Raw genomic sequence first — 21874 nt, 5'->3', positions numbered from 1 at the left:
TGGTAGGTATTGTTTATAAAGCTGCCAATCTGCCTCTACCTGGCAGTGACCGACCCTGAAAACGTAGACTTCCTTGATTATTGTGTACATATATATAATAATTTTTGTAACAGTGTACAATAGTAAACAAATGCAAATAAAGCTCACTATCAAAAACTTACAACAGACAAAAAATTTCAACTGAAAACTGGTTAAAATTAATATTGATTATACGAGGTTGCACAAAGTATCGTGGACCGCAAGACACTGACAAATCGCCATATTTTGCGGTAAACAAGTTTAATAAGTGTTTTACCATTCGATCGCCGAGTTTGCTTTTCACAATTAGTAGAAATTCCAAATCGCTCTCGACAACGTACTCTGAAAAAAATGGCCGAAACTTTAACTTACAACAGACTAAGGAATAGTCCATTCTGATCTAAAGTAAAGACACAAACAGGGAAATTAGCCAAATTGTAATAGACAGCATTTTTCTTTACCTCACCAAACAAAGTTACCACTTTAAGGAGCTTTTTTAACTTGCAACATACACACGGAAAGGTACAAAAACCTGGCTAGGGACCCAATCAAATCACCCAATTAGGTCCCCCAGTTTCGGACCTATTTTCGTTACCACCCTTATGATTAAAAGTGAAAATATAAAAACGAAAGAAATTCATCGTAGCAAGCTAAAATGCAACTGAACAAAAATTAGCTATACAAGAATTCTAGTTTAAACGTGACTTGGATTAAGAAAGCTTTTACAAATTGCCGAAACCCCTTAACCCACAAAAAAACACGTTATTTACCCGCCATTTTGAAATCTCTTCCTGACCAAAATACTGGACACTAGAGGAAACCTTATCATTATTATTACTCAACGAGGGTACTTGTAATTAAATTCCAGCAAACCTGGTTTCCAAGATTTTAAGTCGCTTTTTGCCTATAAAATGAAAAAAATTGACCATTGCCGATTATTGTAAACATCAAAAACCATATTTCTGAAATCATCACTCGTCGTGGATCCACCGCGGGTTCTCTATTATAAATCTCATAACATGCATGCGCAGGCATCCTCTACCTTCTGGGCAGCATGCATGTAGTGGAAACCAAAAGTGGAAAAGTACCCATGTAGTCCCTGTGTTACTACTACTAGGCCTATTTTGGAGATCTTCAAAGTTCTCGGTTAGCTATAAAGGGAATGTGGATAACTTAAAGTTGAAAGCTTTGAACTGAACAGATAGAATGATTTTCAAAGGAGTGTCGAATAGCCAAAACCAAAGTAGAGGGTCTCAATGGGGTGGTGGCTTTTACGGTTAACGGTTAAAATTTTGGCTTTTTTAAAGGCTAACGGTTAATTTATTTCCATAACGGTTAACAGAAGTTAAAATTTTATTTTCATTGTTTTAAAAAGTTTAAAATTAATTTCCATTACTGAAAAACATATTTTAAGTCTCAGAGCCATTCTGGGACGATAAAGTGAACTCGTTTGGTCTATTTATAATTACTGAACGATATTTTACGGTTAACATATTTTACGGCTAACTGTTAAAATTTTCCAATTTTTACGCCTAACGGCTAAATTTTTGGCCGTTTTACGGCTAACGGTTAACCCCATTAAGACCCTCAAAGCAATCACTCTGGCCAATCACAGGACAATCCAGTGAACCAATCAAAACTCGAAGCAAATACATGTATCCGGCACGAAACGCGGAAAAACGTGTGTGAGCGAGTCATGATTGGTTTTGGATTTACTTCTCATTGGTGGTGAAAGTGGTGCGTGTTTTTTTTTAAAACCAATCTCTAAGCGTTGTAATGCAAAACCAAAGTAAATGCGAATAATTTCGACACTCAAGTGAAAATCGCTCTATTAAATGTAATGACTGAGTCATTAGCATCCTTCCCCGGCTTCCCAATCATCTCACAAGTCTCGGTGACGAACGCTGTTTCGGGCTTGTATCTCGATGGCGCCTGTAGTAGTGCCCTCCCCTTCCAGATCTGAGTTCCCCGTCGTGGTGACGCCTATGCGGTTCCAGCTGAACACTTGCAGCAAGGTGACTCTGAACTTTGAGTTGAGCAGTACGTACAGAATCGGGTTGTAAATCACAGATGCTTTAGCCAACATCTCCGATACCAGGGCCGAGGATGGGGAGACACTTTCGTGACCGACAATTGTGCCCGCGAGGCTGACAGCGGCATACGGCGACCAGCTAATGAAGAATGCCAGGGTCATGCACACCACGATGCGGATCGTTCTCTGTCGGGAGCGTACCTGACGTCCTAGAGCGATGTCGTTTGCGCCTGGCTGCAATGAAGTATTTTGAATATACCTGACCAAAAAAAATAAAAACAGGAGCTTATCACTCAGATTGTCCATCTCCCATACTAAGCCTTGAATTCAATCTTTTCCCGTATATTCTCATTTAAAGAAACTGATCTCTAGCTGTCTCCAGACAATTTTTGCCCCCTTCACCAACTTCGAACGCCCAATCAAAATACAGTTAGGACGACGCTTTGTTATTACACAGGGACCAAGCAAAACGTTCAAGAAAAAAAAAATAGCGGAAAGTGCTATCCTAAAATTAAAAAATATACAGGAGAAGGTACGCTCACGAAAGTAACATGAATTGTGATGGGCTCTTGCAATGAATTGTGTATAAGCTCTGACTAAATTAAAGGGACACTTTCACGGGGATTTTTCTGCTTTTCAGTAAAACGTGCTTAAATTGGCAACGTTCTCTTGCTCGTACACGAAATGCATCTAGAACATCACGGTATCACGGTGAAGATATAAAGAAAATTTTAAGAAAAACGACAATTTTTTTAAGTTTCAAAGACATGTTTCGACAGAGCATCTGTCATCTTCAGTTGAATGGTTTACAAAGCACAGTGAGTTGAATAATAAGTAGACAGATGACAGATGCTCTGTCGAAACATGTCTTTGAAACTTAAAAAAATTGTCGTTTTTCTTAAAATCTTTACGTGTCTGCTGTTCTCAAGACATAAAGAAAATTGTGTTGAAGGAAAATGGGAGCCGTTGTAAGTATTTTTTGCTTTTTTCCAGGCTACAAGGGCAGAACTAAGGCCTTATGTGCCCAAGGGCACGAAGAGGATTGAGTGAGTTGACAAGGGCAGAACTTGAAAAAATCAGCCTGGCTTTTTCAAGCTGAAATCAAAAGTTGCTGATGGCAACACATAAATATCACTTGTTTATAGCTTCCGTAAACTGGCATAGTAACCTTGAACAAAACTGGGCCACTTTTCGTAGACTTCTAACGTCTTAAGGCTCAATAATGTTCGAAGTAATAATAATAACAATAATAATAACAACTTTATTATCGTGTCAAATCTGTAGTAGCTGAGGGGAAAAGTCCCATCTACTAATTGTGGACACCTAACCTGCCTAACTAAAAGCGTATAATTAATATATATAAAATAAAAAATATTTATATACATTTAAAAAACCTAAGTACAAATATATTAAAATTCTGTTTCTTTAACTATATTAAAATATAAAAATTAAAATTATGTTAAAAGTAAAAATTATGTCATGTAATGTTGGCTGTCAGTCATTCTTGGCATAGTTTGCATCCCCGACAGTCACTGATATTAGCAGCCAACGCAGTGAGGTCCCGACCACGTATAACGCATTTAAATTGCTTCAAAGAGGGTAAATTTCTTAGTCTAGGTGTGAGAGCATTCAAAAGTTTGGGCCCTAGGTATCGAAGAGAGTGTTTGCCAAATTTTACCGAAGAGAATCGGGGTTGAACAAATTCACGGTTTCTAAAATTATATAAGCCACTGTCTAATTGAAAAAGATTACTGAGTCTCTCGGGCAGCAATTTATGCTTAAGTTTATACATAAAGATGGCAATGTCCTGTAATCGCCTGTTGTACAACGATGGTATGTCTGTTTTTGTAAAGTAAGTAAAGCTGGTTACAGTGTCCATTTAACCATTCCGTTTATTAAAAAAATACAAGTGTTTATTCGTTTAAGTAGAAACGTAACTAACTGTACCTGTATATTCCGGAGTAGCTGAGAATAATAAGCAGCAAAGGAATGAAGAAGCCAAACGCCATTAGGTATATGATGTAAGACATACTCGAAATGTCCTGGGAATACCAGTCCGGGTGGCAGCTGATTCTCGACGGAATGAGGATGAATCTGTTCCACCTGGGCCTTTCTCGATTATGCTAGCATTTTTTTCGGTTTTTTTTGCGAAAACGAGAATTTTTTTTCGTTTTTTCTTGAAAAAGAATTGCTAGCATTTTTTGTCATTTTTCATGACTGTGATCTAGATTTCAGCACTCAGAAGGATAAATAATCCTAAAGTTTCACAGTTTTGATTACTTAATTTGATTGTTTTCTGTCTGTTTCGACTGTTTGTACGTTGTGTTACTTGTGTACTTGTGTTGTGTTACTTACGTGTGTGTTTTTTTAATTTTTTTTAAAAATAATATATTTTTTTATTTCTTGTTTTTATAATCAAACAATTATTAAGTATCACCTGTTGTTAATATGAGCATATAATGTAAGAGTTCGTACGTTTTGTTTGAAATAAAACAAAGCATTCTTTGGAATTCAAGTGGCATTTTTTAAAGAAATCAGGCATTATTTTAGCATTTTTTTGGCTTTATGCGAGAATTTCTAGTAGCATTAAATGCCAGTTTTACTAGCATAATCGAGAAAGGCCTAGTTCCACCCCATGGCTGGAGGGAGTGTCAGTACAAGCGCATACAGCCAGATTCCTAAAAACAACGGCAACGTCAATTGCGTCTTTTAAGACGAATGATGAAAATGAGCATACGCTTTTTTCATTTTATTTACCTTATTGTTACTTAAGTTCGCGGTAACTTAATTTCGCGAAAATGGAACGAGCATATTTCGCGGGACTAAATTTTCGCGATTTGGCCAAAAATACGAAATTAACATTAAAAAAATACAATAAAAAACGTTTAAAATACATTTTCGCGGGTCTTAAATTTCACGATTTTTTAAAAATCGCGAAAATTAAGTCCCCGCCAAAAAAGGAACAATAAAACTTTTATTAAACAGCAAGCAAGAATTAGCTGCGTGCTTATAGCCAATCAAAATCAAGCTGGTGACACCAATGTATAATAACAACAATTATAAGTTCCTGGGTTATCGCTAGAGTACATACCTTAATTGACTTTCGATTATCGTGGAGTCTATTCTAAAGTTGAACGCCTGATCGATAACCGGACGGGAATAACAGTAGAAAGATAAATTTTGAGTGCACTTTCGATTCCCTCAGACTGTACTGATCATGAGCCATCAGTACACCACACGAGTCATGATCAGCGGATCCCAGTCTCTCCCGGTCACGGACTTTGCAGGAGAAGCCCACATGCATAACGAAAAAGACAACATGGTCGATGTGTCATATTCACTGACTATTCACTGACAGCTCTTGGAGCGTTAAATTTGGAAAACATTCTGATGGAATGGAATGGGCTTTTGTGATGTTTTCGAACAGCATGTATTAGTAAAGTATGACTCCGTTGAACTCTGAGCACTGTGCACCGCTGTTTTATGGTATAGCCTTTCAAATAACAATATATCCATCGACACTTGGCTATATTCAATATTATTTTGTCTCGCCAGGAAACATAATGGACCCATAAGTTCATTTAAAGATTATAACTAATTATAACTTCTAATTATAACTGATTATAACTTCAGTTCGCAACTCTTAAGAAAGTTGTAAATTGGACATGTAGACATTCCTTTGTAGTGCTATATAATTTAGTTATACATTTATTTATTTTCTTCGCAGGTATTTGTACTGCTATCCAATTAGACTCAGTTTTTATCATTTTTATGGTTTATATTCAGGAGTTGATACCTGCTGTTAGCCAGTAGACAGTCATCATCCATATTTAGTGTAGTGCAGTTTTGGTATCACAAATGACGCTCTTTCTTGGGTATCTCGTGTCACTTGTCTCTATATATATTTCAAAATTGCTTATGTCACTGTTGGAGATCGCCTCAGGGAATTCAAGCTAAATTAAAAGTCTTTGTCAAAACTTGAGATAATTTAGATTCACGGGTCAATCCTTTCCACTGAATAAGTTCTATAGTCAATAAACGGAGTCTACCTGGCCTGGCAGGGCCTCACAAAGATCGTCACATTTCGCTTCGCCTTGTAACTAATGGACTCGAATTATTGCTTAAGGCAGCCTTCCATATCCTTCCGATCTGTTGAAAATTCCAAGCAAAAATAAACGGATCTAACGCAAACTTGATAAATAAAATATCATCGGCAACCTTTTGTGCAATGGCTAAATTCGTTTGATATTCAAGAGAGGCATCTGTTGTTTGCAACGCAATATGCATTACGACGATTGAAGGAAGTGTGCAAATGAAAAGCACGATTGTAAGTGACAAGTTCATTCTTATGAACTGACGCTCAACACATTCTACAGAATAAGGAATTGGTAGAAAGTTAATCGAACCCTCCGAATCACCTTTGACAACCTTATTTCGGCGGAAAAGGACAGCTTTCCTTTTGCGCATGTGTCTACGAAGGCAAACCAACATAGAAATGTACGATAACATTAGAAGAAATGGAACGAAGGTCGCGTGCAAGTAAACGTCAATTTCTAGAAGGACTCGCTTGGAAATCCGCGAAAATTGAAGAATCGAGAAACTTGTGGTGTAAAGAAATATTCCTGTTATCAACACAGTCACGCGAAGTTTGGTCATGAATTGTTTGTAAAAGTGTGGACGCACAACTGCCAGAAATTGACTCCATGATAGAAACAGAATGATAAGGAAAGAAGCATTCATAACAAGTCTTGGTAGAAACTGGATCAGTTCCATTACCTCTGCACGACATGTGTTCAAGTCGTTATTTAGGTAACAGATGGAGAATGCTGGCTCGACAACTAGGCCGGTCGTAAAGTCCGCAATTCCAAGACCAATAATAAAGTACATTGTTGGAGACTTCAGTGGTCGTTTTCGTTTGTTCCAAAGCGTCGTTAAAAGGGCGATGCTTGCAAAAACTGTGACCACCGCCAAAATTGCAAGGAATACGCCAGAGGCAAGACGCACAATGAGAAACGCCGACCAAGAATTACCTGTTCTGCTTGTGTAATCCGTCATGCTCACTCAAAAAAATGAAGTCTTGTTTTTGACAAATCTCTCGACAAATTCTTATGGGATTCGTGCACTTTGTGCTTAGAGCCACAGATCGTTACAGGGATAAACGTAAACGCAGTTTTACTACGCATAAACAATAAAATACTTGATGAAATTTAATATTCAAAACACTAAAGCACTTGGGAAGTAATCAATACTCTGACCACAGAAAAATTCATTTTACAGGAGTTATTACAAATGGCGCCGAGGTTACCTCAGTAAACACTGCTAAATTGTTGCCATGACAACAGCGGAAAGACCAAAGACAAGTTATTGATGGATGACCTTAGTATAACCACAAAACTGATATAATTGTCAGTATTGAGTTGTATACCGTGCTTCAATATTTCTAATAACCATTTTTATTGCTTTTGTGCGGCTTGTTTTGCATTATACGTTTGTAGGAACAAAATAGAGAATTAAAAGGAGATAATTGTTAGATGAGTTATCTGCTCATGTCTTTGACCTGTCTTAAAAATCAAGTTTAAAAGCTTATCCTGTTATAAGGCTTTAATAAAATGGTGACGTTAACACGCTCCATCTTTCTTCTTTTTTTACAGAATGAGGGCTATTTGGTCAATCTAAGTTTTCTCAAATGGGAGCCTGCTGGAAAAAATAAACTGTTAAAATTAAGTCGGAATGGTTTTTACCCTTTTTACCTAAGCTGCAAAAATCCGTGGTTTTGCAGTGGTGGATTGGGAGCAACCTACCCCTGGCATTTGAGGATTATTGTAAAAATCAAACAAAAAGCAAAAAAAAAAAAAAAAAGACAAACAGACACACTAATGTCTGAGCAAGCGACAGTACTACTGAATAGATTAGTATTTTTTATTTTTTTGCTCCACTATTTATTATTCCGAGTCATTTTATATTTGAACTAAATTATAGTATTTCACATGAATTGTTAACAGGCCTGACAAGTCTGACAAACCTGACAAACCCGAGTAAAGCCGGTAATTATCATTCGACATTTGTGTCAATTCTAAATCTATGTCATGAACCTGTCCTTTTTATTATTATTGGTTGGAATCTAGAATTAACAGAACGCACGATTTCTCGACTGACCCGAAAGCGCCAAATAAAACTACCCAAGGTCGCGGTTATATATTGACTACATCTCATTTTTAGGAAAAAGATGAGAAATAAAAGACTACTGTTGAAAAAAGTTTCAACTAGTATATTTTTAATTATGAACAATGACTGAGACATTAGTGCTGAAAGAAAAAAGATTAAGTGTCTCATTGTCAGTTTTATTACCTCCAACTTGTCATAGTATAAAGCAAAAAGTAATCACTTCGATCCTTTTAGCTAAAAAACGGACGGAGCCATTGTTTTCCTGTAAATAAGTAAGCCATCATTTTAAAAGCAATTATAAATCTGACATCCTGAATGTATAGTTACTATTGGTTGGTAATGGCTGAGCGTCGATAACTACATATAAACGAAACAAAAATAAATATAATTTAGTTTATAGTTTTATTATTCTTCCAACAAAGAAATCTGTTGCTTTATATAGCCACGAACAGTCCTGGTGAAAAGGTGAGCGGAATAATAGATGAGAACCGCTGGACTGCTCTTTTGACCAGTTAAACTGCGCGATTCATTTATCTGGACTGTACGCATGGCATATTTGAAGAGGGAATATCAGCATTTTACATTCATTACCATTTATCTAATGTTTTTCATGTGAAAATCGACGGGGCGCCTTTGCCTAACATTTATTCAGCTAAAGATTACTTTAGCTACAGATGAAGCTCTGTATGGACTATTTGTACATGTTGGCCTTTTTTTTCTGCATCCTAGTACGAACGCAACAGCAAACTGCGATATAGAAGAAACAGCAGGGCGCTTTAAAAACCTGAGGTAATATAAAGTCTGTGTCGTATTTGGTCGCCATGATTTCATTGCTTGAACTGGTCGTCGGTTGCGACTGCTTATTTAATGTGCTTTTCATTCACTAAAAGAGTTTTTGCTCCGTAGCTCTCAAAATAACTATCAATAAGTGTTCAATATTTTTCTTGGAGTGCATTGAAGGCTGTACAAAAAAAAAAACGTTTCGGGGAAATCCCTTCATCAGTATGAATTTGATGTCTAAGGAAAGTTTCCCCGAAACGATTGTTTTTATACGACCTTCAATGCACTCCAAGAACACTATTGAACACTTATTGATAAATATTTCTTTCGCTGAAGCCTATAATTTCATTTTCAATTTGTTTTTAAGAACATATTTCTCTCCAACATAGTGTTTTCTTCGCGAAGTGGGGGGGGGGGGGGGGGGCGGGAGGGGGGATGGAGGGGAAAGAACTCCCGGAAAAATGATCATGAAATGAAATGAAGCGAAATGGAACACGCTTGTATAATGAATCAACCAACCCCTAAAGCTTCGAAGAGCATCTCTCTCAGTTTGTCAAATAGAGAGTCCTCCCCGGAATTTAGAAATTATAAAGAGACTTCACAAAATGGTCTTTTTGAATTAATCGATTAATGAATTACAATCGCCTACTTTCTCCTCATGAAATATATATTAGAAATTTGCTTTTTGTTGACGGCTTGTTCTGAAAAACCCAGCAGGGCGATAAATAGAAACTATCAGTAGTTTTTGCTGAGGTGAATAACAAATTAGTGGCTCCGGGTGAACTTTGAATAATAATAATAAAAAGCACGCATTGCTAGCTTTTATTTGCTGTGTAAATTTAAATCCACACAGCTGTACAGACAGAAAAATAATTAATAACGGGCTTTGTATTAAATATGCGATACTCCAATGTAAGAAAAAGTAGTTAAATCAATTTTTGGAGCTGCTAAGGTAGTCGATATGTTGCCAATTTGTATTGAAATGTTAATTGAACTACGGGTTGTTGACTGAGGATGCTTTTTCCTTTCAAAAATACAATTCTAAACGCAAACGAGCAAAAATACAAGAGACCTTTCGATCTTGGTCCAATCCACTGGCGTTTTCACTGACACAAACTCATTGATTTTGTCTTTTCAATTTACTTTGTTTTGCGGATTAGTACACCTTTAGTTATATACGCGCACTTGATGCGTTATTGAAATTTGAAGTTACTGCGAAATTAGAATATTTTATTTGCTGTAATTATTCACCAAGTTGGAGTGCTGTGTCACCTAGTCAGTACAATTGGTCGGAAACAGTCGGAAAACAGCAGTCCTTTCGACGCAGCTGGTAGGCGATGGATTAGCACTGAACTAATAATGAATTTACCGTTTTTACTCTCATAGCTCCTACACAACTGACAATATTTCAAACAGGAGATAATGACAATCGAACAATTCAAAGTTGAAACAAGTGGAGACGAAATACAAATAGCACATGCAAACGAAGGGCGAATTGTTCCTTCGTCAGAGGTCCTTGATGAGTTTGCTTCGTACACGACCCTACATGGATTTCATTTTATTCTCGGGTCATTTAATCTCTTTCGGCGTATAATATGGGCCGTATTGTTAATGATAGGGCTGGGAATCCTGATTCTGCAATGTCTGAATGGTTTCACGAAGCTTGCCGACAAAGACTCAATAACAGTAAAGGAGCAACAACGAAATTTAAACAACACGATTTTATTCCCAGCAGTGACAATCTGCAATCAGAACATGTTGCGTAAAGATAAGATTCTGGGAACTGAGGCTCAGAAGTTTCTGGACGACATAGAGTCTTTCATGTTTGACGAGGGCTTGCGAGATAATGCGACTCAAAATTTTACACTGGATCTTGATCGCGTGGTAACAGAGGCTGGCCACAACATATCGGAAATGTTGTCATCATGCTATTGGCATGGACGTTTATGTGGACCAAAGGATTTCTTCATGTTTATTTCTCCACAAGTAAGGGATGGCTATATTTTGTTCAGTTTTTCTAATCCACATGCATGCCTCTGTGAGACTTATCATTAGATCACGGGATCGAGGATACCTAAACTTCGAGCCAGGATCCGAGCCAGGATTCGAGCCAGGATCCGAGCCAGGATTCGAGCTAGGATCCGAGCTAGGATCTGAGCAAGGATAATTAAGAATGGGACTAACTATAAGGCGCTCCGGTTAGCCTGAGTGGCACTCCGGTTAGCCTAAATAGCGTTCGGTTAGCCTGAGTGGCACTCCGGTTAGCCTAAATAGCGTTCGGTTAGCCTGAGTGGCACTCCGGTTAGCCTAAATAGCGTTCGGTTAGCCTGAGTGGCACTCCGGTTAGCCTAAATAGCGTTCGGTTAGCCTAACTAGCACTCTGGTTAGCCTAAATAGCGTTCGGTTAGCCTAACTAGCACTCTGGTTAGCCTAACTAGCACTTATTAACGGTTAGCCTACTTTAGCTTGGGGTGCTTGCGGTTAGCTTTTATAATTGGGTTAGGATTTCAATCTGAAAAAAGGGTAGATCCTAGCTCTGATTCTAGCTCAGATCCTGGCTCGAATCCTGGCACGGATCCTGGCTCGAATCCTGGCTCGGATCCTGGCTCGGATCCTGGCTCGAATCCTGGCTCGAATCCTGGCTTTATCATGAGTTTATCTTCACGGGATCTACTTTTCATGCTATAAGCGAACAGTCACCAAGCACTTAATGACTGTCCCCAAGGGAAACAGTCAGTTTAATTTTGTTTTCCCGAGACCCTGACCTCAATGTTTCCCGAGGCTAAGTAGAGGGGGAACATTGAGTGTCTCGGGAAAACAAAACTCACTGTTTTCGTTGGGGGCAGTTATTAAGTGTTTTGTTATATCCCCCAACTGAAAACCAGGGGGAATAAAGTCGGCACTTTTCTTTGACGGCATAGCGGTGCCTGGAAACGGTGCAAGTCTGTGTCAATCAAGGCGTTGCTAAGAAAGATGTTTTGTTTTTCTCAGAAAGAACAACCAAAAAATGGTAAAACCATTTCAGACTCATTGGAGTTATTTTAATTGGTATAATTTGCAAGCCTTAATTATGATTGCAAGACTGGTCACTGTTATCACTGTTTGTTGTTTTTATGTCCGGCAAACTCCGGCAAAGAAACAAACAAAATGCAAATAGCTATTGTGTTTTGTGCAAGGTCAAGATCAAAACATGCAAACTAAACAAAGAATTTTGTCAAGCTTTTCACAACAAAGGAAGTTTCTTCCTCCCCCCCTGCTGAAAGTAACGCTGTCTGTCAGTTATCACTTAACCCTATTCAGACCGGGCTTTTTTGGACCTTCTCAGACCGGGGGGGGGGGGCTTCGGAAGCCCCCCTATCTAACTTCCAGAATATTTAAGCAATCACAATGAAACTTATAGGATGTATTGTATGTCCGAAAATCTTTCTTTTGGTATATGTCACGTGAGATTATGACGTCACATCACGTGACAATTACATCATGATGTCAAAACAGCCGCCATCTTGGATCCGCCATCTTGGATTTCAAAATTTTTCCAGAATGCCAGAAAACCACCCCAAATTATTGCAAAGTACTCAAAATCAATAAATATGTGCTTTAAACCCGTAAAAATGTAAAAATAATTCCATTTAAGTTGATTTTTATTGACAGAAACACGCAAAATTACAAATTTGGGAAAACATGCCTGTCAAAATGCCGTTGCCATGGTGATGTCAAGTTCATGACGCATCATCCAACCCTACCAAATTGTTGCCAGATAATTTTTAGGAAAACTCAGAAAGTTTGGGAGCGTTTGATTTAATCTTAAAAAAGTTATAAAAGTTCAAAGTCAGCGCGGGCCTCAAAAGCCCCCCCCCCCCCGGTCTGAATAGGGTTAACGTCCCTCAGGCTGAAAACATACCGTCGCAACCGCCTGAATGTTCAAAACGAGTCATCAGGGACCTTTACAAGTAGTATCTTAATTGTAGGAATTAGATGTAAATACAAAGAGTGTTGGAAAATGTAGTATAATTTAATGTAAATAGACCAGAATCGTTTTTATACTTATATTATATTTTAATTTAAACAGTGTCCCCGATTAGTAAGCTTAAGGCCAGCTAGAAGACAAAACACTTAAATAAAGTTCTTCTTCTTCTTCTTCTTCTTCTTCTTCTTCTTATTATTATTATTCTTCATTATTATTATTATTATTATTATTATTATTATTATTACAGGACGAGATTGAGAACGAGTACAAGCGTTCAAACTACAATCCCAGAAATAATTCTTGGGACATTTGCTGTTTTCCCCAGTTTTGAAACATGAAAATATCTAGTACTTCAACCTCTCTCCCTTTTCAATGTTCTGTACGATACGATACTTCATTTATATTCGAAAACATAGCATGAAAAAAAAAAAGAAAGCCATCATGCCTCTCATTGCTGCCCATCTTGCAACATTGTAAAGGGAGGAAGAGGATCTCCATTTCATTGCATTCGTAGTGAATTGTCACGTTTTTTGTTGTTAAATGGGATTGTACTGTTATGCTTCGATTATCACGTTTTACTTCTCGTACCGACAGTCTCCTATTCAATTAGCCGGCACCATAAAGGATTAAAGGATCTGGGAACGTAACTGAGTCAAAATCCGAAAGTCGTAGTAATCCTCGATCTCGTACTTGTAAAGGTTTATATCATCATTAGGCCTGGGTCCCCGGTAAATGCGCCTGATAGCCAAAGACTGCACAATTAACATTCAAACTCACGGATTTTCAACAGGCGATGGAAAAGTATTTCAAAATTTTCAAACATTCTAATAATTTTTTTTCTTTCAGCGCGGTCTCTGCTACACGTTTAACTCTGGCAGGCCAGGTCACCCATTACTTTACCAGGCCTCCGCGGGAAGGAGCCAGGGACTTCTTCTACAACTTAATGCGGAGCCCGAACAGTATTATGGGCCGTTCAATATACTTGAGGGAACTGGCTTTCGTGTACTTGTTCATGATCAAAATGAATGGCCCGACATGGAGAATTATGGGATAGACGTGTCACCGGGATTTAGCAGCACTATTCGAGTACAACGTCATAAGGTATGAGGTCTTAATATGAAAACGCTCTTCATGTGTGTCACCATAATGTATCTCAGACTTGGCTATATTCAACCTTACTAAACGTTTTGAGTTCTTTCTATGTAACTTACTTGACTTATTGCCAAAGCCCTAAGTGGGCATAAAAAAGTCTGTGTCCGAGCCATGAGACTCATACAGCCGGAGCTTATCCCGGTTTCCGTAGCATTAAGCGACTAGGAGTAGCTCTCCCCCCTGGATGGGATGCTAGTCCATCGCAGGGTTACCCCCCACAGTAAATTCACCGGTACCCATTTGTACACCTAAGTGGGGAGAAGCACTGTGAGAGTAAAGTGTCTTGCCCAAGAACACAACGCAGCGCCCCGGCCAGGCCTAGAACCCGGGCCGTTCGACTCGGAGTCGGCGCGCTAACCATTAGGCCACCGCGCCTCACACAACAAGTGGGCGGCATAGGGCCGGATAACTAAACATTGCAAGAAATGACTTACAAGAACTATGTCACGGATCTGAGGGTGCAATTTGGAAAAATTCTTGCTCATCGCTTAGAATTTATCTCAATCTTTTCCATTTTGTAGCCGAAGGTAAATTAGGGTATCTCAATAGGTGAGCAGGGATGGCGCAGTGGTGAGAGGGCTCGCCTCCCACCAAATAAATGAATTCGAGTTTGATTCTCGAACCCTTTGGGTTGAGTTTGTTTTTGGTTCTTGTTCTTGCTCCAAGGGTTTTTCACCGGGTCCTCCGGTTTTCCTCCCTCCTGAAAAACCAACATTTTTAATTCCAATTCGACCTTGATAGGGGACCTGCATGTGGCCTTTTCCAGGCTCAACTATTGAGAGCCTGGAACAGGCTAACCCACATGAAATTCAGCTAGAGCTGATGTGACTTCCCTCTAAACATAGTAATTTATTTTATTTAATACGCTTTGTTTAAATTGAATACAGATTATTCGTCTTCAATCCCCGTACAAATCACAGTGCGGCGAAAGAAAGCTGGCGAGTTCCGACACCTACTCGTACAGCGCATGTTTCATGGAGTGCTGGACTAGAGCTATGATTGACAGATGTCACTGCAAAACCTTGGGCATGGTTCAGTTAGGTGAGATGATGAGCTGTCAGTTAAAAAAAAAGATGAGTTTCCTAGGATTAAGTTCAATTATGTTTTTTGAGTCCCATATAACAGTCCCAGCTTCTGGTAAAAGTGAGCTAGTGTTAGAGTACGAGTAAATACCGCTTTCGACTGGACAGTTCAGCTATCCATTAGCTCTTGAAAGCCCGGTGTTCTCAAGTGGATATCGTCATCAATCCTTAACTTTGAAAGACCTTCGTTAGTTGCTACTTAACTGCATGGACATGCCTACCTTGCTCCCCAGAGCGTGCCATTTTCATATGCATTCTGCGTCTGTAAAACGGTGTTTGACAAGTTAAGTTATTGGTTTAAAAGAATTGGTTTTGGATGGCTAATTACAAGCCACTTCTTAATGGACTGTTAATACGTAGCTGCAGAGCCTCGTCCACCTGGGAAGTTAACAGAGCGGATACATGCGAGAAAACTTTTCAAGGGAGTGTTCTGACAGCATCTCAAGCGATGGTTTTAATATTTCCTCGCAAAGTAATAGCTGACTTCATCGGAAGCAGTAATTTTCGCGGGAAAGGCTTAGCTAAAATAACTTTACTTATGAAAACGCCGTTACACAAATATATGGAAGTTGCACGCCCCAGGTAATGGGCTCCTGCCTTGATTTAGTAAAAGGCGTCTTTTGAATTTTGACACAACACTATAGTTCTGAGCCATATTTTGGCGAGGAGCGTTGAATGAGAGCTAGTTTTAACTCGAGGTGGACGTTCATTACTTTAATTTATGTCTTTTCGAACCAGGAAGACTGCATTTGCAGCATTTTGTTAAAATTATGAATTCTACCAATTTAATTAAGGAAAAAGGAAGGAAAAAAAGGAAAGTCACAATATCAAACAGGGACACATATCATTGAAAGAAAGCTGAACAATTCTCCATTTCCTCAAAAAAAAAATTAAATCCCATACATTCTTTAACAGCCCAAGGTAGATGTAATTTGTAAGTTTCCGCAGGGAAACCTACATGTTCATGATTATTTTAGGGGTGACGTACTACAAAGTCATGCAATATTTCATCAGATTTCGTTTTTTTTCAGACGAATCTAAAAACGTGAGGTTTTGTGGACCAAGGGAAATTGTGAATTGTGTATCGCCGGCGGACGGTAAGTTGCAGAGCATTTTTGTTATACTCCTACTAGTCCTACTACACCCCTGGTCCAGGTTAAATGAATCGCGCAATAACCTGATTGATAAAATGAGTGGTCCAGATTTTTTTTGTCTAAACGTTTGAATTTTCGCGCGTTAGAAACTTTAAAAAGTCTTTTTTTGCGCTAGCCTCTTTTAGTGGCCTTTTTTCTAAGTTAGAAAAATAAAAAAAATAAAAAAATTAAATAACATTTACCAATTGCAAGCTTATTCGGTCTAGGCATTGCGAGGTTGATCTTGCTATTTAAAAAGAGTATATTGTCAAATTGAAGTGTTATTAGTGAGCATTAGCCCTCAAACTTCCTACGCGAACAAAAAAGTTATTTTTCTCGGTGGGATTTAAACCCATGACTCTTCAATTAATCGTCTCAGTGTTGCTTTTCTTGACTATGGCACGATGCTAGATGCTAGATGAAAGCAGGTTGCGATAATCATGCGCGGTAAGTGAACATGGCAACGTCAACAAGTAAATGATGATACTTTGTTGAATATTTCTCTAGGCGAGTTCCAGGCCAGTTTGGATTGTGACTGTCCGGTAAAATGCGAGACTGTTCACTTTGACGTGCAGTTGTCAAGTTCAAGTTATCCTTCAAGGCACTTGCTGCCAATTTTGCTCAAACGAACAAATGAATCCTCTGTTTTAAATGCTACCGAGGAGCTTATCAGCCAGATAGAGACTGAACTCAGGTGCGTTATGTTTCCGGGGAGGAGCATTCCCGTCAGTTTAGGATAGCTGTGTGCCGCAAGGTACTTGGTAAACCCTGACCCTATTTAGTATTGCAATCTTGCACTAGTATTTACCCTGACTACATCTAACCCTGTTTAGTATTGCACAGCGCATCCTTAAGCCTGGTTCTCATATGACCGCCCCGATTGTTTCTATCGCGTCGATCGTTTGCAAATACTGAGGCGAATGTAGGCGATCGAAGCGATTGAAAGCGATCGAGGGTTCTCATATGATCGTTCCGATCGCCTGGTATGAGCGAAGACCTTCGAAAAACAATCATTTAAGCCCTAAATCTAATACAATGGCAGCCTTCAATGAAAGAGCAAAACTCGTGGCCTCCTATCTTCTCAGTTTAAAACTGCAGTTTTACAGCGAAGAAGTGAAAGAGAAGCTAGAAGGATAGAACACGGGCGATCCAAGCGATAGTAATCGCCCCAATCGCCGCAGACGTTAGCGATCTTCTGTGCTATGTATTTATGTAATCGCCCCGTTAGCAAGAAAACTTGTTGAAGCGACAGAGGCGATAGAAACGATCGGGGCGATTATATGAGAACCAGCCTTTACTGCGCCTCATTTCACACGTGATAAGCACGCGAGCATTTTATTTCTGTGTTTAACTGAAACAAAAAACAAATAAACAAAAATTGTCGGGACGTGCCAGTATTCTATTATTATATTAGAAATTATGTTTACAATATACATGTTATGGTGAATCATCTTTTATATTTCTCAGCTATAAGTAATTAAAAATGCATGGGTTTGTATTTAACGATAGATGATCAAAGGAATTTAATTGCTGTGATTTTGTTTGAATGTTGTTTTCAATTTAGGAGGCGTTTACTTCAGCTGAACGTTTTTTATCAAAGCCTCATCACAGAAGTCACAAAGGAGAAGCCTGCATATGATATTCACGATTTTGGATGTAAGGAAAAAACGTTTGTGGTTGTTGTTGCCGTTGTTGTAGTAGTTGCTGTTATAAATAGCTATTTATAGTACTACATTTGTCACACTGAGTATACAGCTTTTTCAGTTAACGTTGTCCGGATCAAAGCTAAAAGACAAGACTAAAAGGCAGTATGGGTAAAAGAAGAGAGCAACTGCGCGTGCTGAATACCAAAATATATAGTGACATGACAAACGTGGATTTGCACGTTTTCTTTCTCTTCAGACATGTAAAACAACGTGCTTTTAGCCACACTCAATTTTAGAAGGATTTTCAAAATCAGAGCTAAGCGACAGTGAAAGTAAAGCTACAGAAAGGCCTCCTGAGAAGAAAAACACGTGGGAAATACAAATTTGTGCATTTAATGAAGCTTATATGCAAATTTGTAGTGAATACCAGAACGCCATACGGTATTGCCTTTTAGCTTTAAGCTTGACCCGACAACGTTTATTGAAATAGCTGTATAACACTGAATGTTGTAATATTGTAAGTATTTTTCTTTTATGTTATTTTCTAAATGAATGGAGAAAAAACACTCAATATCAAAAGGTCATTTTAAGTTGCCTTTTGCTTTTGTTTCATAACGAGCCCTGAGGCAAAACCTTGGCTGAGAATTAAATTGGTTTTACTCACGCGTTAATTTTCGTTTCAATAAAACTATCTTTTTTTTTTTTTCGTAATGACTTTGTATCTGGCCACATCTCGAGAAAGTGCGATGAAGCTATAAATTGCTCTACTCATCTTTATGAGAAGTACAAAATCGCGCTTTTAGTCGAGGAAAACCTTAAAATAATAGATCGTTTAAGAAGATAGACAAGCAGTAAAGAATTGTAAAAGTTTGGGTCGATTTGGCAAGATTGCATTGATGGATATAAACAAACAAACTATTCAAGATATATATATATATATATATATATATATGTCAAACGTAACATGACTTCTTTTCGGGTGTGTGTGTGTCTGGGGGGGGGGGGGGGGGGGTGGGCTTTGGTGAGATAGAACCGAAGATAATTTGCAGTTGCTATTACTAACATCGTCTCCTTTCATTTCCCCACAGCTGACGTTGGAGGTAATATGGGTCTTTTCCTGGGCTGCAGTATTCTAACAGTGTTTGAATTTGTGGATCTTTTTATATTGCTGTGCTTACGAAGTTGCAAACGAAGCCGAAAAGTCCGAATTTCGAAAATTGAAATCGAAAGTTGATATACTAAAAAAACAAATAGTTAATTTCCGAACGTAGCGGTCCTCCTTACTTTTTGATTTAGCAGCCTTTCCTATCGATATTTCCGGTGCACCTATCCATCGAATAAACATGTTTTGAATAAGCGATGACGTCATCGTCGCTCAATGGCATCAGGCGAGCGGACCAGGTTCTTTTGCGCGCAATCGACTGATCAATAGAACCGAATAGGACTGGGAACTAACTACGGGAACAAATGATACATGAAAAAGAATCAAGTTTAACTCAACAAGAAATCGCCGCGTAGAACACAAAACAAAATACTCTCGGGCGGTTAGAAGGGACTTATACAAAGTATAAATGGTGAGACAAATTATATTTGATGAGTTATATTAGATTCAGTGAACAGAAATCTCAACATTCTTTTAATACAAAGGTCCTGCGTAAACAAAAGACCTTGTTCGCTCGCGAGAAGTATCGTATATCGTATACCGTAAAATTCCGGTTATAAGCCCCTCCGCTTATAAGCCCCCCCGGTTATAGGCCCATCATCCTGGAAACAAAAACAATACATCCGATTATAAGCACCCCGGATATAAGCCCCCCTCTACCGGACGACAGTACTGAATAGGGCTAAATGTTGCTTTATTGTGCATTTTTAACTCAAAAACGTATTTCCATCAACACTCGCGTGGCTCGTTTCGAAACGTTTTTTTTCATTCCGCTTATAGGCCCTCCCGGATATAAGCCCCTCCGCTTATAAGCCCACCCAAAACCCCTTACGGTATAGGATGTCACACTACAAGAAAACGCAACATTTGTTGAACAATCATTCAACACAGAAGTTGTCAGCTACTTTTTTTTACATAAATTTTTTGACAAATTTCCTGAAAATTTTTAAAGATCCCCTTGTGATGCGTCATCGCTTTAGAATTTAAATTTATATTACTTCAGAATAGAGTAATATATTGGTACGGAGTCAAAAGCGGAATCGGAAACTAGTTCACTAGATCGTGACGTTGTGCGCTTCTGATCACGACTCCAACACCGACTCCGTCGCTTGTGAAAACAAGCCTTAATTTAACACAACACATGTTTGATAGAAGAAACGATCATTTAATAAATACTGGATTACACCAAGGGCATTGTACGTCAAACTAGTATTTAATCTGTATTATATAAATATACAATAACTTTCACTAGATATCATGATCAACTTTTAAAGTTAATTAAGTTTATGATGGATCAAATCGAAAAGCAAATGCATTTTGAGAACAAATTGTGCTCAAACTTGCAGACAAAATTTAGTTATAATTCCATGAAATATTCAGAATTATGTATCTGCTTATTTTACAAGCTGCTTTTAATAATAGTGCTGTGGCGAAAACTGTATAGTTTACGTAGTTTGTGTCAGACACAACTTTTACATTGTATACAATTACTATGTCATTTAATTAACTGGTTAAATTATAACACGACGTTTGTACGTATTGCGTGCCTATGTTTGTCGTTTTTGTCAGTTGACCATACTTTATTAACACTGGGGTATCACGTGGATAATTAATTTAGATGCAATCCTACATATCTTACTGACCAAACTTACAAAAGGGTCTCACTTTTGTAAGTTAAGTCTGATCTTTAACTCCACCACAACCGACAGTCTTTGCTATTAAACTTGTAAGAGCTAGGATCTGGATGTAGTTTCACAAACAGCTATAAATTGGTCAAACTTTTAACTTTGAACTGAAAACTAACTGATAGCTGAGATTGCGACTTACAAAATTTACTGATAGCTGAGAAATGGTACGAAATCTTAACTGAAATCTGAGAAGTTGCCGGGGGGGGGGGGGGGTGGCCACACCTAAAGTTAACTGATGACTAAGATTGCAGCCCCTCCTACATTCAGACACTCAGACTACCTCTCTTCACTGAAAAATAGCTCTAATTTTTGTTTGACTGAAATGACCTTTTACATCTCCTTTTCTACCTCATGAATTATATCTTTTGCTGTAGGTATTGTTTATAAAGATGCCAATCTGCCTCTACCTGGCAGTAATTGACCCCGAAAACGTAGACTTCCAATTGATTATTGTGTACATAATTATAGTAATTGAATTTTAAAATTTATGTTCTTATCTTATTGTAAACAATGTACAATACGAAAAAAAGAAATGCAAATAAATCTCACTATCAAAAACTTACAACTGACACTGAAAACTCCAACTGAAAACTGGCTAAAATTAACATTGATTATACGAGGTTGCACAAAGTATCGTGGACTGCAAGACACTGGCAAATCGCCATATTTTGCGGCCGGTTAACAAGTTTAATAATTGTTTTACCATTCGACCTCCGAGTTTGCTTTTCACAATTAGTAGACATGCCAAATCGCTCTCGACAACGTACTCTGGAAAAAAGAACTGCCAGTTTTTATTTGTAGAGGTGGACATAACGTATGAGCAGAATATTATCTGCACCAAAATCACCGTCAGACGGTAGTAAGCATTAGCCATTACCCCCAAAAACAGCAGAACATTATTTTTAGACAGTGATTTGCAGATCACGTGGTGGGCTCTTGCCCAATGGAAAGGAAGGACAACATGCATAGAATGATAATCCAATTTACTGACAGCAGACAAGTATTCCAAATCACCACGTTTCACTGACAGCATGCAAATGTAAAGACAA

At 38.3% G+C, this 21874-nt stretch overlaps 2 protein-coding genes across 3 annotated transcripts in view; one reads left to right on the top strand and one right to left on the bottom strand.

Annotated features, from left to right (window-relative positions):
- Window positions 1-19676, top strand: part of LOC144646428 (acid-sensing ion channel 1-like) — a 39646-nt gene extending 19970 nt beyond the window's left edge. Inside the window, exons 1-8 of one of the 2 annotated variants that reach the window (XM_078506016.1) lie at window positions 8902-9004; window positions 10382-10981; window positions 13809-14063; window positions 15002-15155; window positions 16228-16293; window positions 16837-17023; window positions 17894-17985; window positions 19064-19676. In XM_078506016.1, coding sequence (XP_078362142.1) covers window positions 10418-10981; window positions 13809-14063; window positions 15002-15155; window positions 16228-16293; window positions 16837-17023; window positions 17894-17985; window positions 19064-19209 — 1464 coding nt within the window. In that variant the 5' untranslated portion in view covers window positions 8902-9004; window positions 10382-10417 and the 3' untranslated portion in view covers window positions 19210-19676. Of the gene's footprint in view, window positions 1-8901; window positions 9005-10381; window positions 10982-13808; window positions 14064-15001; window positions 15156-16227; window positions 16294-16836; window positions 17024-17893; window positions 17986-19063 lie in introns of those variants that run through there. The other variant, XM_078506017.1, reaches the window with a different exon arrangement.
- Window positions 139-21874, bottom strand: part of LOC144646446 (melanopsin-like) — a 38380-nt gene continuing 16644 nt past the window's right edge. Inside the window, exons 3-5 of the mRNA XM_078506039.1 lie at window positions 4683-4728; window positions 3998-4153; window positions 139-2309 (exon numbers count right to left, since the gene is read on the bottom strand). Coding sequence (XP_078362165.1) covers window positions 1901-2309; window positions 3998-4153; window positions 4683-4728 — 611 coding nt within the window. The 3' untranslated portion in view covers window positions 139-1900. The remainder of the gene's footprint in view (window positions 2310-3997; window positions 4154-4682; window positions 4729-21874) is intronic.

Source organism: Oculina patagonica, chromosome 3 (assembly GCF_052425735.1).
Source record: "Oculina patagonica isolate OP01 chromosome 3, crgOcupat, whole genome shotgun sequence".
Taxonomy (NCBI): Eukaryota; Metazoa; Cnidaria; class Anthozoa; order Scleractinia; family Oculinidae; genus Oculina; species Oculina patagonica.
Note: the sequence above shows the minus strand (reverse complement) of the source record. Positions and strands in the feature narration are given on the sequence as shown.